Here is a 16599-nt window from a genome sequence, read left to right as displayed (position 1 = left end):
ATGGCAAACAATCTGCACCTCTGCTCCACAGAGATGCTTTCATGCTCTCTGCCTCCAGCTGGGGGTGTGCTCAGACCTGGGGGCAGAGGCAGCTGAGGAGGGGCCACACAGGTGCTTTTTTACCCCTGCCTTTCACAGGCACTTGTGCACAGCTGGTTGCTATGGCAGGGAAGGAGCACTGACACATCCTGCTGCCACTGGCAGGTGGGTGCTAAATGGGCAGCTCAGTTTGTGGCTGGGGTACACTCATTATCTTTCAGAGGCAGCGGCAACTTCCCAGGTAGGGGAGAGACCAGAGGCAGTGGCAGCTGCTTCAGTGGGTGAGATTTAAAGAGGTCTCTGCTGGAAAAGCAAATGCAAGAAGCCCCTTTAAGCAAGAACAGCAGAAGACCTAAGGGATCTCTGTTAAAAAGCTGTTGAGAAGTTTTCCTAAATCAAAAAAGGCAGCACAATATGCTGATGTTTCAACACAACTGTGTGGGATGTCAGCTGAAAAGCAGCTAGAACCAGCAAGCTGGTGCAATTTAGACAGAAAAATACCAGAGAATTCATGTATGTTTTTCACATCCACTATATATTTTCTTCAGAGATTTCAAATTCTCTGCATGCCACATTAAAATCAGTGGTACCTCCTATAGCGGAGGAGGGAATGAAAGCAAGCTATCAGATAATATTGGAAGGAGCAAAGCCTGGTAAGAGACAGAAAACAGAGAGAAATCATACACATTGAAAATGAAAGAAAGACTCTAAAAAAGGAATAGTGTAGAGATGAAAAGGAAGATAAGACAATGAAAATGCACACAAAGAAGCAAGCAAAAGAAGAGGAAGGTTTTGTAATTATTTTTTTTAAATTAGCAATTAATTTATATTTCTATATAAAAACTTCCCAATATATGAGGGAGGTCAGTCATGGTCAACCCACTACAGTGTATCAGTTTTGTAAAGAAATTGCAATGTAGGATTTTAATTAAAGACAGAAAAAAACAGGTTACTCTCTTATCCCTTCTTCTGGAATTTCTACAATTAATTAATACATTATAGGCCATTTAATGTCTAGATTTGTGCAATTTAAAACGACCAACCAACTCTCTCTGCATATCACAGAAAGACCAAACGGGGCGTGATATGCATGGTAGGGTATTAGCTCAGTCTAATTCTTTTTCCAGCAAAGTCTGAAAAGAGGAACTTCTAACCCTTCCCTAAACGCGTATCTGGTGAATAAGAACATTTTCCTCTGTCTGCTTCTGCCTGCAATGTCTATCTCAGCCTGTCAAGCCACTGCTAGAGCATAAAGCTACTTCAAACTTACAGATGGATTCACCTGCTTGTGGGTTATGCCAAGACAGAGGGACATGCCTTGTTAGTGTCTTTCTAATCCTGCTGGAGAGCAAAGGGAGATGTCTGAATCAAGCCACTCTCTCACACTGACCCTAGAAAGGAACAGATTAAGCAGGGAGAAGTGGTAAGCAAGCCCACACATGAGTAACGTTTAATTAAAGCAATTCTGTGGGTGGCTGGGTGAGTGGGAAAGCTGAAGAGAGAGATGTGTGGGAGAGGAATGGAAACTTGAGAGTATAAACAGGATTAAAAAGAAAAAAAAAAAAAAGTATTTTCAGGGTTGGGGGGTAATAACCCACTAAGCCATCCTTAGCTGAGACCCACGTGTCATGCAGGAGAGTAAGTTTAGCTCTAGGCACAGACTGGCACAGGAGTAGAAGTTCAGACTCATGATTAAAGGGAGAAGAGAGGCTTGAAGCTTCTCTGCATGATCTTCACAGCTTTTAACTCCAAACCTGGTCAGTCTGCAGCTACCTGAGGTACCTGACCACTCTGATCTCTCTAATGGACAGGCAATTTCCTGCAAGCAAGGGTAAGGATTTTTCTGGATAAATAAAAAGTTACAAACCTGTTCTCATCTCCAAGCAATACATAGATTTACACTGCAATTACAAAGAGCTGGTGAATGGAGGAATCAACAACTTCTGATAAAGTTGCAAACCATTAACAATCAATTACATCAATTACAAGAGAATGGAAAACATCATTGGTCTTAGCTAACCTAACACAGCCACTCGTGCATGTAGTGAAAATGAGCTAATTTTCACAAAAAAAAATCCCCTCCGAAGGATCAATTTTAATTCCCATGTTGTAATGTGGAGCAAAGATGCAGGAGGTCAAATATAAACGGAGTTGAAATTGGCTATTTCATCACACCAAGGTCCCCTTTGAAATTAATGCTCAGTGTATTCAGCAATTTTTTTTCTCAATACATATGCACCCAAAGCACAGCCAAAGCATTTGCATGCCATGGCTACTTACACTGCACAGAGAGAAGCAAATGTCAATAATGTAACACGTAAAATAATTGGTATGGAGAAGTAAAGAGCCCCAGAGACAATACAAAGTACAAGAAAACTTAAAAAACCATTATTAGCTCAGCTCTTTCAGGGACAAGCAGGAAGAAAATCCTAAATTGTTTAATTGGTCAATTAAACTTGACAGATTAGAAATTAACTGGCAATGCTTTCTAGATGAAACTTTTCAAGTCACAGTATTATGACCATCTCTGCTTGACAGCGCGGTTGAAAGACCTCTGCAATGTTTTCAAATCTGCCTTAGAACTGGCTGGAATTACTGCTGAAGTGATCTAAGAACTGTTAGTGTGCCCTATGAAGAAAATTCAGAAGGGCAATCAATGGCATTCAGCTAATTTATCTGAACAAACATGACTAAAGATGACAGAGCATAATTGCTCTCTTTATCCTTGTTGGTGGTGTTCAGGGTTTTGGTTTTTTGTTTTGTGGAGGAGCTTCAGCTTTAACATTTCACCAAGTTTAAGCATGCAAAAACGAAGGAAGTTAAAATCACAGTATCTATAAAACCCACAAAAGCAGAATAATAATCTTTTTGCCTTCTATTTCAACATCATACTTTCAAACTTTTCCTGCCGTGAGAAAACAAAGGTAGAAGAAACTGAGGTGATACCTAAATGACAAATAAAGATCAGGCACTGAGATCTCAAACGAGCCCCAGACACACTCCTGTGCAGTCAGCTGGCAGGGTAAGGCTGCTGTCCTCACACCACATACCCACTCACAGAATCACAAAGCCCAAGTTCACTCAGCAGCGCAGGAAGAAGAGGGTGGTTATTTATCCTCTCCCCAGCCAAAACAAGGAAATACAAACAGGCAATCCATAAACAGCACCGCAGCAAACAGTCAGTGTCAGGTTCTGTGTATCCTCGAGGAGAATCTATTTTAGAGCTGGCACTGCCACGCAGAGGGGCTGAAGTGAGCAGTGTGTTCCTGCTATTCCTTAGCATAAGCAAAGGAGCACACGTGGGGCACACTTGCAAAGCTGGCAGGCAGGGCTCTCAGCAAGGATGCTCTTAGAAGCAATAATGCCTATGATCACAAGTCATTACTGTGCCTCACCGCCCCAGCACAGCATTATGTTATCTATTTGGGATGTCAGTTTTGATCTCCTCACTATGGAGCAGGAGCTGGACCAGGTTCCTTGCTTCTGCAGCTCTGAAGCACTCAGGGTCTCGAAATAAGCTCCTTGAAATATTTCCTTCAAGGAGCAGTTGGGACCAGATATAATAGGTAGTATAAATGAAATAGCACACCATGCTGATAGAATAGCCTGTGCCAGCAGGGTATGATTTAGATGAATAAACACTGCTGTAAGAGTTGTCAAAGCATTATCAGCTATGTAGCATACTGTTGCTGAACATCTACAAAAATATGGCATTGAAATAGAATAAAAACTGGGTCATTGATACCAGTTGCCAATAAAAAGTGTCCGTGGGGGAATCTGACTTGCAAGGCAGCCACTTTGTGGTGAAAATTCCACTTACTTCACAGAGGGAGCAGAATGCCATCCTTTAGAGAAGGAACTGGCATGGTTTTCTGCCCTGGAACTCTGCTCTGCTCCTTGCCAGCCACAGTTACAGAGAGAAGTGAGCCACTCCTTCCCAAGCCACGGGAGACAGTTCAAGGTACCCCACAGAAACCTCCCAGGTGGGAGCAGAACATTCAGAGCCAGGGAGCCATCAGCAGAACATCCAGAGCCATTCAACCCTGAGCTCAGCAGCGCTGAGAATGTCCCACCCCCTCTGCAGACACTTGGTAGGTCAGACTCCAAGCAGGTTCAGCTCAAGGCTCCCGAGCAGAGCCGTGGGCCCGTGATGAGCCAGCATAGCACAGAGAACCTGGACCCCCAGGAGATGGAGAGGCCATGAGTGAAATGGTAGGAAAAAAAGAGGAGATGAACCAAGGGAGAAAATAAAGAAACTGGGGGAAAAAAAAACTTATTAGAATAACTAATATAAAGGATAGAGCCGGGAAAAAGAACTAGTAAAAACCAGAAATATGCTGCAGAAAACTATAGTAATAATCTACTTACCTGCAGGCTTAGCCAACACACTAAAGCACTTTAAAAGCTTCCTACTCCCAGATTTCTTACCCAAATTAATAAGCACAACTCAGTAATTGGTACACTAAATCCTCCCAAATATCAGCAAAGGCTATGCACATCTCACTTCCCCAAAACAACAAAGTTCAGCATGGTAAATAATTTTGCAGTCCAGAGCATGACTAAGCCTTCACAAATCCTCAGATAGAGAGATGGCCTCTGCAACATGACTAAAAAAGGCACAAACCTGGATAAATTAACACCAAGAAAAGAAAACATCAAATTTACAGGCCACTACAGCCCCAAAAATATAAAACATCTCAAGGTAAACAAGGCAGATGGAACAGACATAATATCTAATACATCAATTATTTTCACACAGAAGTATCAGGTTCAGTGGATGCCACCAGATGAATTTTGGTAGTAACCAAGCTGAAATTTAGTTCTAACAGTGAAGTTAGAGAGAGAATACCTTATCATCTTCCCAGGCCAGAGCCAACCCACACCTCTGCACTGCACATCTTCTACAGGGCTTGAACAGCGCTGCATCCCCTAATGTCATGCTGGCTGCTGATGCTCAACACTTCAGACATGTATGGATCACTCCCCCAAGTTAACTGCCTTTTCCCCCAAGATCTCCCATCCAAACACACAACTTAGAACACACTTTTTCAGCTTCTGAAGCATGGTGAAGGGTCACTCCAAAACAGGACTGCACAATGATCTCAAGTTTTATGCAAATGGAGAATTAAGTGTAAAGAAGCACATTTTTTATACACGCACATGAAACACAGAGCATAACTGCAGCCTCAGCTCTTACCACACCATGATAATTACTTCCATTATTACTATAAAACACTTAGAACAGGAAACACTAGAGAAACATTTACTTTCCTACTGCCTGCTCCCTTTTGCCCAGCTAATGCCCTTTTTATGTACACACACATCTCCTCCTGTCATCAACAGGAGTGGTGCAGGAAAGCCACAGGCAAAAACTGAACAAGTTTCCCTCAGAATTATTTATGTGCAATACAATTGCATCTGTATACGTACACAGGTAAAAGCTGATTTCATAAAATGATTAATTGTCTTACTTCAAAATACTTTAATACACATAACTATTTAATGGAGCACTCCAAACCACTCTACAAAAACATCACATATGTTACTTTTAGCTTAACTTTGTGACATACTTTTGATAGATCCAACCTTCTAGGAAGAAGCTATTTACTACTTTTGTTGATGACTTAAAGCATGCTTGATGCTATGCACTCCAAAAGTCTACCAGCACTTAAATAACCCACTGCTGGGTGACTATTGGTTTTGGATATACTCACATGCACTTCCCCCTTACTCAAAGTTAACAAACATATGGATCCAAAGAGATGAAAACCAGAGATGCTTCGAGAAGACTCAAAGTAACTTTTGACAGTATTGTACTACCCACCGGTGATTTTATATTATTTCAGCTAAGTCGTCCTGTCTTTAATAATTTACTGCCCTTTCATCCTGTCCCTCTTCTCCACAGCCAGAGTTAGCAATCCCTGCACATACAATCTGAGCTCCTCTTGTTCCAGCACTTACTCTGACAGAATGCTGTGTTACACTCTTTTATCTAAATAGATTAAAACTGGTCACTGGGAAAGACACTCTCTAGAAGTACGACAGCGTGTCCAAGAGTACGTGAAGTACTTTTGAGCCTGAATTACAAGAGCACTCTGCACAAAATTGCAAACCTGTAATGAAACCGGTGATTGGAATTTTGTTCAGTTTGCGGCAAGCGGGGATCCTGGCAGTGGCTCCAGCTGGGCCAGGGGCACACCCTGGACTGCAGTTAAGGATTCAAGGGAAGTTGCACAGAACGAGTTTATTTTTATTATTTCTATTTTACTGGGGTTTAGGTGGCACTGGACATTCTTTCAGACATGAAGAAAGAGCCTGGGACACTCAGAGAAAGATGTATCTCACCTCAGCATGGATTCAGTCCTTCATGGAGGAGATTAAGTCACTTCTGGTAGTAATTGTACAGCTTAGACAATTGCCCTGCAGTTTTTTAGGTTCACATTGCAAAATTTTAAGATCCATTTTTAATGGTGTATCCAGCTTCACCTGAACGTAAATCTGTGAGTAAGAAAATTCAAAAACTGGTCTTGCCTCTAACAGCTTGTCCTTAATCACAACAGCTTTCTTTTGTGAGTGCCCGGCCAATTGATTATTCTTCTTTCAAATGCATGTCATAAACAGCTTACTGAAAGGAAACTAAGTAAAACCATTGGGACCTACCAAACAAATGCCACCATGTCCCCACACCAACTCCACTTAAAAGTCCCCAACTGGAAATCAACTACTCTCAAAGCTAGCAGGAATTAGAAAAAAACATAATTTTTCTCCTTCGACAATAAAGACCACACGTAGGTACAATGTTGACACAGTGCTACTGAAGCTCTCTTTCATAACAAAAACTTTTATTATTAAACTTACAGAGAGATGTACGCAGCTGGACCCTCATAATGTTACCAAGGTCATGTTAAATCTCCCTGGGATCCATCTGCATACATCTATTTATGAACTCTCCACAGTTTGCCAAGTGCAATAGCTAATGACACCCAGCATAACAGATTTTAAACCTAAGTCCCTGTAATTAAATTGTGCAAGCAATATTTGTCTGTACATTTGTAAACCGGACTGGTGAACAATGTGTTAAATGTCAGTCCAGATCCATAGACAAACGCATTTTTTGGAAACCTGCCTTTTCCTTGCACTGTTCTTGAGGGAGAGTATCCACAGCTTTCAATATAACATTGCAATTTAGAAAAAAATATCTTTTTTAAAAACCTAACCATACTAAAACTTTCTCAAATAGACCCTAAAGCCAAAAGGAAAGAAATTCAATTCTTTATAAACAGCATGAGAACTACTTCAAAATTTTCTGTCCATTCCTCGTAAGAAAGGAAACCAGAATGCAAGGAAAGGATCCACAATAAAAAGAGCAAATAACTATACCATATTCCCTGAATATAACAGGTTAGTGGAATTGAAGTGTTATCCTGCAGGGAATGGAAATTCACTCCAAGGGGAAACAGAAGGGAAAAGATGTCTGACAAGTAAAATACAAGCTGGATATTAGGAAGGGAAAAAGCAAGAGCAGATAGCAAAGGACACAAAACCAAATAACAATAAAGCCTATTTGCATATCAGAAGCAGGAAACTTTGCAGGGAATCATTGGATTTGCTAGAGCTGGGATTGAATAGAGCACTTGAAGAAGATAAGGGCATTGCAGACAATCCAAACTATGTCTTTTCACCAGACTTTGCTATGGAAAATGTTGAGAAAACACATCCCTGACTTCTCTGATAAAGTGACTGACATTTCTTCAAACTGAAAAATCAAAACGGGGTGAGGAAACACAATCAATTGAAAGCAATAAATGATGAGGGATGAGCTCCTGTCCCACTCCCATCGACGGGCCTTTTACCATTGATTTTAGCACTGTCAGTATTTTACTTCAGGACTGAACAGAAACTGTTTCAAAACGTGAAAAGGTTGAGCTGGCCATAACAGTGGATTGTTCAGGTTGCAGCAGTGGTCACAAAACCCAAGCAAAATCAGAGAACATAAAAGAACAAAAAGGGTACAGTAGGAAAGACTATCTTTTTAGTCAATATCCAATCTCTTCTGGAGTGTCTATTCAGCTTAGGATTCTTGCTCTAAACCAATGACAGCGGTATTTGACAAGAGTTGGACAACAATCAAAAATGATTATGGAAGCAAGTTTTAAGAGCTGGAAAGAACCAGGAATTTAACTTAGCAAAGAGATGGATAAGAGGAGACACAGTAGACCTGCAAAGAATACTAAGAGATATCAGCAAATAGGATGCTCTTCAATTTAAACTTTCTCCCAGTACCAGAGAAAAGAGAAAGGGCAATAAAAAGTTGCCGAGTTAAAAAAAAAAAAAAAAAAAAAAAAAAAAGAGACCAAAAGATTTTTTAGCATAAACCACAAGTATGTGTAATTAATTTACAAGGATTTCACTGTCATAATAGCAAGGAATATTTTTTGGTGCCTTTGCTATTGCCTTCCTTTCTTGCTCAACCCATATAAAGAAATTTGTGGCATGGCAACAAACAAATTTGCAGAGCTCACTTAAGAGAATATGCTTTCCTTTTCTTCTTGCCCTAATGCATGAAACCTTTTCAGGCTGGGTATGAGCCAGGAAGGAAGGGAAGGTAAGCTGAGGCAAGGATGAGGACGGCCAGGAGAGATGTTTCAAGCACTGCCTGGTCTGAGCTCCATCCTGCACATGTAACACAGGGGCTGGTTGACAGCTCAGAAATCTGCCAGCCCTTGGCAATGGATATATTGGTCCCACTCTAGAATTAAGACAGAAACACTAAACTATCAGTGTGTGAAATTTGTGACTTAAATTACAAGGTAGAGCCATCCAAGGAGTCTCTTGCATAATTCATGACACTTCGGAACTTCACATATAAATCAAATAGACGGAAAGTCTATCATTTCTGCTCTGTTTAGCACAGATCCACACACAACTTGGGTAATGGCTGCACAAACAAGCTCTCTAAAAAATACAATATTGCAGACATGCTCTTCACAATACTAATTCGCACAGTAAATTTTGTACAGGATCATTCAAGTAATACTTTTATTAAAACTACTTGTGTCGAAAACACAGGGGTCATTAAAAATAATCAAATTAGTCTGGTTTGGGGGTTTTTTTTGGTTGCTTCCTTTGGCCCTGCAAATGAATGCCTACAAACACTCATTTGCAATGTTTTTCCATATTGGACTTAATTAAAATTTATGCTGTGATTCATGGGCTGGCTATTAATCATTTTGTCTAACACTGTTGAAAATGAAACTCCAGGTTCTACAAAGCTCCAACACTTCCTAAGAAGCTCCAAACCCGGTTAAAACACATTCTCCAGGTTCAACAGCAAACTCTGACAGACTTCCAGCCTTGACACGGTGACTGAGCCTAACGCAGACGAAGCGTGTCACGGAAAGAAACGTCACCGGTAAATACAAACGAAACACAGAGCTTCAGAAAGAGCAGTAACCTTGACTTACTGTGGCTGTGCCGGAGACAGTTTGTGCATTTGTGTCAGCTGCACTCTGTTCGGAGTGTGTCTGAGCAGGAGGGTACATGTTTAACGTGTGCTCTGGAACAGTGGTTTGGCCTGTGTAGTCTGGAGCTGGATGCGGATGTGGGGCTGTGTATTCTGCAGGGATGCCGTTCTGAGGTGGAGCGAACTGCGCTGAGGCGTAAGGCTGTGCCATTGTGTCAGGAGGTGCTGTAGCTTCCTGATTACCCTGTGAAAATCAAAGGGAAAAAAATAATAATAATAATAATAAAAAAAGGAGGAAACGTGGTGTGAGCTAAAATAAAGGTCCTGCACACATAATGCAGAGAGCGATGAGAGTATCCTGGCCTCAACAGGGCACAGTGGCTGTTTCTTGAGGAAAATATTTCTCATCTGCATGAAATGCATTTTGCTAACACTATTAAATATTATTATAATTAGATAAACAAATCTAGTGCTCGCTGGATAATTGTAGACTAGTCTTTAAGGGGGAAAGGTCAGTGAAATATGCCCACACTAATGACGCCTCAACTCAGACAAGGAAGAGGGACAAAGCCAGTTTATTCCAAAGGTTCCTGAGCACAACTGCCAGCACAGAGCTTGGGTAAGCTCAGCCCCGAGTCTGTGATCACTCTGACCATTTGCAGAATACAATATAGGCAAACTACACACAAGGCAGGATTTGGGTGCGTACTGTTAAAATACTGATGTAAAATAATGCCCTGAGATATTCAGAATACTTGGAGGTACTCTGCATTGAGCAATTACATCCCAAATGCAAAATAATAATGAGATCCAGTCAAAATATTAAGGATTTGAATCTAATAGTGCATCAGTTCAAAACCTTAAATAACATAAAAGAAAAACTCTATGTCAAGAGAAATAGATTTAAGAACTTTAAAGGCTTTACATTTGAAGACAATTGTATTTCATTTCCATATCACATTTAGCCTATAACATTAATAGCACTATCATCATGTCTTTATAGACAGATCCATGTTTCCATTTGATATAATAAAGAATAACCAAGCGTGTTAATTTATTAGTTAGAAAGTTCTGACTAAATGCTTTGCTCACACCAAAAAGCAATAATTCTAGAGGAGGAAATGTACACTACGATCATTCTGAACCTATATAAAAAATGTGCAAAACTGGATTTTGCCTGAGACAGCATTAGAGGCCTTTAGTGCAGGGACTATCCCAACCTCAGATAAACTAATTTACAAAATAAAATTATCCCACTAAGTGGCAAGGAATGTGAAAATGCACAGTTATGTTAAAATTTAATTACCTTTTGAATAACTCCATCTTTCTCCCACCAACACATGCACAAGCACCTGCCCAAGACTATTGCAGGGATTTTATCTGTATTATCACTCCTTGATTTCCTAATTTAAAATAGGCTGGATGAATAAAAGACATTCTTCTGCACTTTGTACTTAAGGGCATTTCCAGCCAATTTCAACTAATTCAGACATCAGTTCTCTGACCTGAACTCATCCTGAACTCAAGAGCTTTTAAGAAGTTAAGTCTTGGTACTTGACAGGCTTAAAAGAGAAAATGGAATATTTCTTTCTAAAAGGCACTCAGTGTGTCCTAAAAAATTAGACATTTATACTAGCAATCAAACCCTCCCTAATTTAAATCCCATCTTTGCTGCTGGTTTAGTGCATGGCCTTGAGCAAGTGGTTTCCATTGCTTCATTCAACCGTCTTTAGCAGGAAACCACTTTCATTTACTGACTTCACAGGGCTAAGTCACTAAAATTTGTTTGCATATCTACAGTCTTAGCAAGGCTAATGCTGCACTGAAACTGGCTCTGTTAAATTTCTGTGGAGGTTAAAAACACTTGTAAATGTAAATACTTTTACCCTCTAATATTAAAACAGTCAAGTTCCTTTCTTATTTCTTTTACCTAATATTGCCACTATTAAAAAAAGAAATAAATAAAAAATCCAGATGAAGCAAAACCCAGGAATGACTGGATTACACCAGAGACATTCATTAAATGTTAAAGAAGTACTTTAAAAACTTGTGTGGGAGGCAGCCGACCTTAAATTTTTTAATCAGCTGTTTCAGGAGGGACTTGAGCAAGGGGTAAGAATGAACAAAAAGCAAATCCAGATTCTGCCTCTATAAGCATTTTCACTGTGCTGGTTTTGAAACACAGGAGCTGGTTAGTGCTGGTCCTTAAGCTATTCCTTCCTGTCAGATACTAAACACAGCCTTAGAGGCAGCAGCTGTTAAGAAAGAGCAGCAATGGAACAGAGGGACCAAGGGGTGAAGTCCAGGTGCATTTCATCTAAAGGGTTCTGTGCCACCTCCAGTCCTAAACCAGATGTTGCTGAGACCCCCACTGTTTCTCATTAACCTTGACAGCAGTTCCATGAGGACCCTAATTAATATTCAAAGCATCCACACCTACTGCTAATTACAGCTCATATTTAATTAAGAGGGTTGAACTTTTCTATTATTTTTAACATCAACTCCAAGATTTTTACATTTATCACAAAATGGCAAATTGTGCTGGCAATTTCAGAACCTCCACAATGCTGAGACTCTTCTACATCTTCCATTAGACTTGTTCAGCTGAGGTCTGGCTCACTTATTTATAACTGTGACCCCATTAATAAGTAAACAATGAAGGGTCAGGAATTTGTCCCCCCCCCTTTTTTTTTTTTTTTTTTACTAATTTGTACATATTCAGAGATTTACAGCCTTGCCATTGAAGAAACCAACCCCACTATGTTTACAGCAGAAAACTGACACAAGATTATTAGTGCAGGCTCTGCAGGTTCATTTAATTGTTGGAAGGCAGGGGACATTAAAGAAATTAAATTTGCACATGCTACTGCAGGCCCTAAATTTAAAATGATAGTGACAACATATCTGAAATGCTCGTCCCTTAAAATAAGTGACTACTGAAGCCTTTCCTAACCTTTAAAATTAGTGTGAATTTATTATTCATAATTAATTCAACAGACACGGTATTACGATGTCATATAAAATCATTAATGTTTAAACAAGTTCTTTACTGTTTACTTGACTAATAATAGTCAAAGCTAACTGTTCAAAATACTGATTTCTATCAAAAACAATGAAGTGTCAGCTATCACACATTTGTGTATACACGTGGTTGACGGAAACACCAGACTACACAACAGATACACTGGAACAGATTTTCAGGAACGAAAAATTCTTTAAATAGAATCACCTAAAATGCTCCTTTATTGTGTTCTTTAAAATACAGTGAACTGAAATGAATAAAAGAAGTAATAAATTCTAATGCATTAAGTTGAAAATATGAAATGGCCCTAAAAGCAAGAGGAAATATTGATCCTACATTAGCCTATGAACTCAGGTATTAGAGTAATTTCAAGGCTGTGTATGACAGTACACAGGCACGGCTCAATACCACCTAGGCAGGAGAGGCTGAACAGAAGTTGTCCCTTCAGACTCAGTACTAGGTATCTTTAAGATTAAATGACCCCTTAATGCTCACTGTGTGCATGGGTTTTTAAAAAAAGCGGTTGTTGGCAGCAGCAAGGAGAACAAAGGATGGCAGACAGTCAGGCTCTGCTAAATGTTCTGGCCCGAGTCTTAATGAAAACCACATTTCAACTGAAAAATATGCCTTACGTGGCAGTGTATAAAATCAAATTTATTGCTTTCTGGTCAAATGTTGAACTCTAAAGAACCAAAAAAAAAAAGGATTCCGACGATGTAGGTAAGTGAAGGTTCTCCTATTTCATCCATGTTACCCCAATAGAAGAAAAGCTTAGAATTTAAACTGCTCCTGCTATCTCGTATCTCAAATGCCTTTTCAGCATCTCCTGCTCTGAAAGGATTTCATAATTAAGAAATGTATAAAAAGTGTCAAAACATAATAAAGCAAGTTTGTTATGTTTGTACACAAAGGAGAGAGCACAGAAAACACTACTTATGCAGTGTTCCTTTTCTTAAAAACACATTTGCAGCATAAAAATGTATTCAGTGGAAACCTTTCTGCTTGCCTGCATTTTGAAGTCGAACTCCCAGTTTATTGTTTGTTTTGCTCTATTTTCCGTTTGGTGCATTTTGTTTCTTTGGCAAGAGAGATCTCACATTTAGAGAAAGCCTCCTGTACTGTAGTTAAATGAGCCAAACTGCACCGTATCCTTAGGGCACGGAAACAAAGAAGAAAAACGCAACATTTCTGTGCAAACCTGCTGGTTCTAAGGGCTCAGTCACATCTATCAAGCACATGATTCCCCGCAGCTCGCCCTCCTTCTGACTTAAGCATCAAAATGTGGGTTACAAGTCTTGCATGCAGTGGTGCAGCTGCTTATAAGAACTGCCCTGGCTTGACTAAAAATCGAGAGTTCCAAGTGAAAATAAAAGTGCAAATACCTGCTGTACCATGGTGCTGCCTCTATTCTCCATAAACTGAGCAGCTGCTCTGGTCCCAGGCCATGCAGCATCTGCCCAAAAGGAGCATCAGCGCTGCCTGGGGGCGTGTGAGCGGTGCAGGGTGTGCAGGGCTGGGGGAGATGGGGGTGCCGAGGGAGGGGGAACCCAGGCAGGGCTCGCTGACCTCGCTGGCAGCATCTGACTGCTCCCAAAACCTCATCCAGATGGGGCTCCTCCAGCGCCGGCCGCGCCCCATCAATCACAGCAGGCCACTCCTCTGGCTTCTGCTCCCGCTCCTGGAGTGCACCACTGAGCAGATGATTGCACAGAGAAGGAGGAAAAATCACAGCTTGACTACATTAATAGCTGTTTAGAAAACGTTGGGAACGCTACTATGGAAGCTGTCGGAAGCTGAAGGTTTTTGTTTTAAAATTAACACAGCTGTACTCAGAACTCCAAAAGCCCCTGAACTTCCAAGACTCTGGTTTTGTGATAGCTACAATGCCCAGTTACACATGTGCATTTCTATGGGATTAATTCCTCCTCCATGTGGCAGAGTTAATAGCAATAAGGTTCCAATTTTAAAATTTCTGAATGCCACAAGCAAACTGTCAGTACTGAATTAGCCTGGTTTAGATTAAATGTACTTTATCCTTCCATTCAAATGACATATTGTTTCCTTTATTGTTTCATCTCATGACATCCCTCTCTCTTAGCAGGGGAAATATTTCAGAAGTGCTTCCAAGGTTTAGTTCTGTGAGGCACTTTAAGCAACCTAATGCTTCACTGTTAAAGGAACTTTCCTAGATGCTCCAGAGATAGCTTCAAAATGACTGAACTTCTATCTAAAGAAATTAAGAAGAGAATAACAAAAAAACACCCTAAAAAGATTCAGATAGCCCCAAAGAATACACATTTATTGCCACTCTGTTGCAGAATGCCTACAGACATCAGGGTTCAGAAGCAGGGCAGACACATAACACTGGAATTATTCTAACAAACCTTCCAATTCTAAGGGGTGGGCAGAGCAACAAACAGTCATCAATTCATCATTAAACTTATATTCCAACTGAAATATATTGGAATTCTTTGAAGTGGCAGCATAATTCTTCCAGATTTGTTGCTGGCGCTCCCCAATTAATGATAATAAAAGCAGCCACTTTGGATTTTTCAGAAGGAATCAGACGTCCAACCACACCGGACTGATAATCACAACTGACTGACTCTGCGAGCTCTCTCTGTTGTAGCTTAATTATCTGACCAGGCCACTTGACTCGCATCATTTGCTTCTGCATTCACGCAAAATGAATGCTCCAGCCACCTCTCTTTTTTGGAATGTTCGGGACAAAGCCAAATTCAGCTTTCAAAAGTAAGAAAGATAATGCAGAATAACTTTTTTCAGAGAGCATAGGGGGGAAAGATAACAATAAGTAAGCAAAAGGGCATTTCTTTACTACCTTAGCAGGAAAGTACCATTTAATTTCTCCCATTGCAGGGGAACATTTACTTCTGGTCTTTTTTTACATATAACATACTGTATTCCAATAAAAGGCTGTGCTCTTGCTATGCTGCATGTGTGTTTGATAACGACATGTTCACTTTGTGTCAGTGCCTGAGGTACGGAACAGACCAGCAACTGAAACCTCCCAGCAGCCTGCAAAGGACATTTACTTACATTTCACTGAAAGCAGCAAACTACCTGCCAAAACTCAGCCTGAATTCCTGCCTGAACTCCAACACCTTCACTCGTTCCAGCTGCTGAAACTTTCAACTGCCTTTATGATGCTGTCATTTATTATCAGAGCTTTCCTCATCCTGCATGGCAAATCTTTTTCCTGCTATTTCCAATGGCCCAAGTGGACATGATTCTGCCACACTGATTTGTTTTGCTTCCACATTAACACCTACATCTTTCTTTTTAAGTTTTCTGCCTCTCCCTCACTTTCTCCAACTCTGACTCTTAAGGTCTTTCCAACTGCAACTTAACTTGGTATTCCATCAAGCAGCATTTCCCTTGGAAAAGGTTTTATGTCAAGTTTGAAAAACAATTCTCCAAAATGGCCTTAAGAGCAGTATAGCAAGACACTCTGAACAACCCAGGTATATCTACAATGAGAATTGATTCTTAAAAACTTCCTTAAAAAGGTATAAAAGGATCTTGTCATTATCCACAAGTCAGTATAGGAAACTCCACATCATTTGTGTTACACCTTCACTAGAACATACTGAGGATGACACAGCATCCTTGTACCAAATAGCAAAAATAAAGAGTCGAATTGTTCACATAAAAGGTGCGTGAAAAGCCCTCTAGAATACTGGCTTTTAAAGGGAGTAGCAGTCAACCTTTAGAAGTTTAACTCAGCTATGAGTTCCACCCCTTGGGCATTGAGACCAGGTCCCACAACTGTTGAACATCTTCACCAAAGACCTGTGTGAAGTGTCAGAATGCAAATTCATGTGGGACAGCAAACAGGGAGCAGTTATGGGGCTCTGCAGAAGCTGCAGGAGTGGGCTGACGAGAACCTGGCCATGTCCTGCTCCTGGGACAGGATAATCCCTCACACTGGCCCAGGTGCTGGCTGCCTGGCCAGAGAGCAGCTCTGCAGAAAAGGAGGAGTCCTGGTGAGCAGAGCTGGGTACAGAGCAGTGCTCTGCTTTCCAGGCAGCAAATGTGAACTGCTCTGCCGGCTGCA

The 16599-nt window shown here is 40.6% G+C and overlaps 1 protein-coding gene across 27 annotated transcripts in view; it reads right to left on the bottom strand.

Moving 5' to 3' along the window:
- The window catches only part of RBFOX1 (RNA binding fox-1 homolog 1), a 1151472-nt gene that overhangs the window by 116152 nt on the left and 1018721 nt on the right, over positions 1-16599 (bottom strand). For all 27 annotated transcript variants that reach the window (XM_040078692.2, XM_040078693.2, XM_058422645.1 and 24 more), the window contains one exon: positions 9504-9746. In XM_040078692.2, the coding sequence (XP_039934626.1) occupies positions 9504-9746 (243 nt within the window). The remainder of the gene's footprint in view (positions 1-9503; positions 9747-16599) is intronic.

Source organism: Hirundo rustica, chromosome 15, assembly GCF_015227805.2.
Source record: "Hirundo rustica isolate bHirRus1 chromosome 15, bHirRus1.pri.v3, whole genome shotgun sequence".
NCBI lineage: Eukaryota > Metazoa > Chordata > Aves > Passeriformes > Hirundinidae > Hirundo > Hirundo rustica.
The sequence above is the reverse complement of the archived record's forward strand: the minus strand, read 5'-3'. Positions and strand labels throughout refer to the sequence as shown.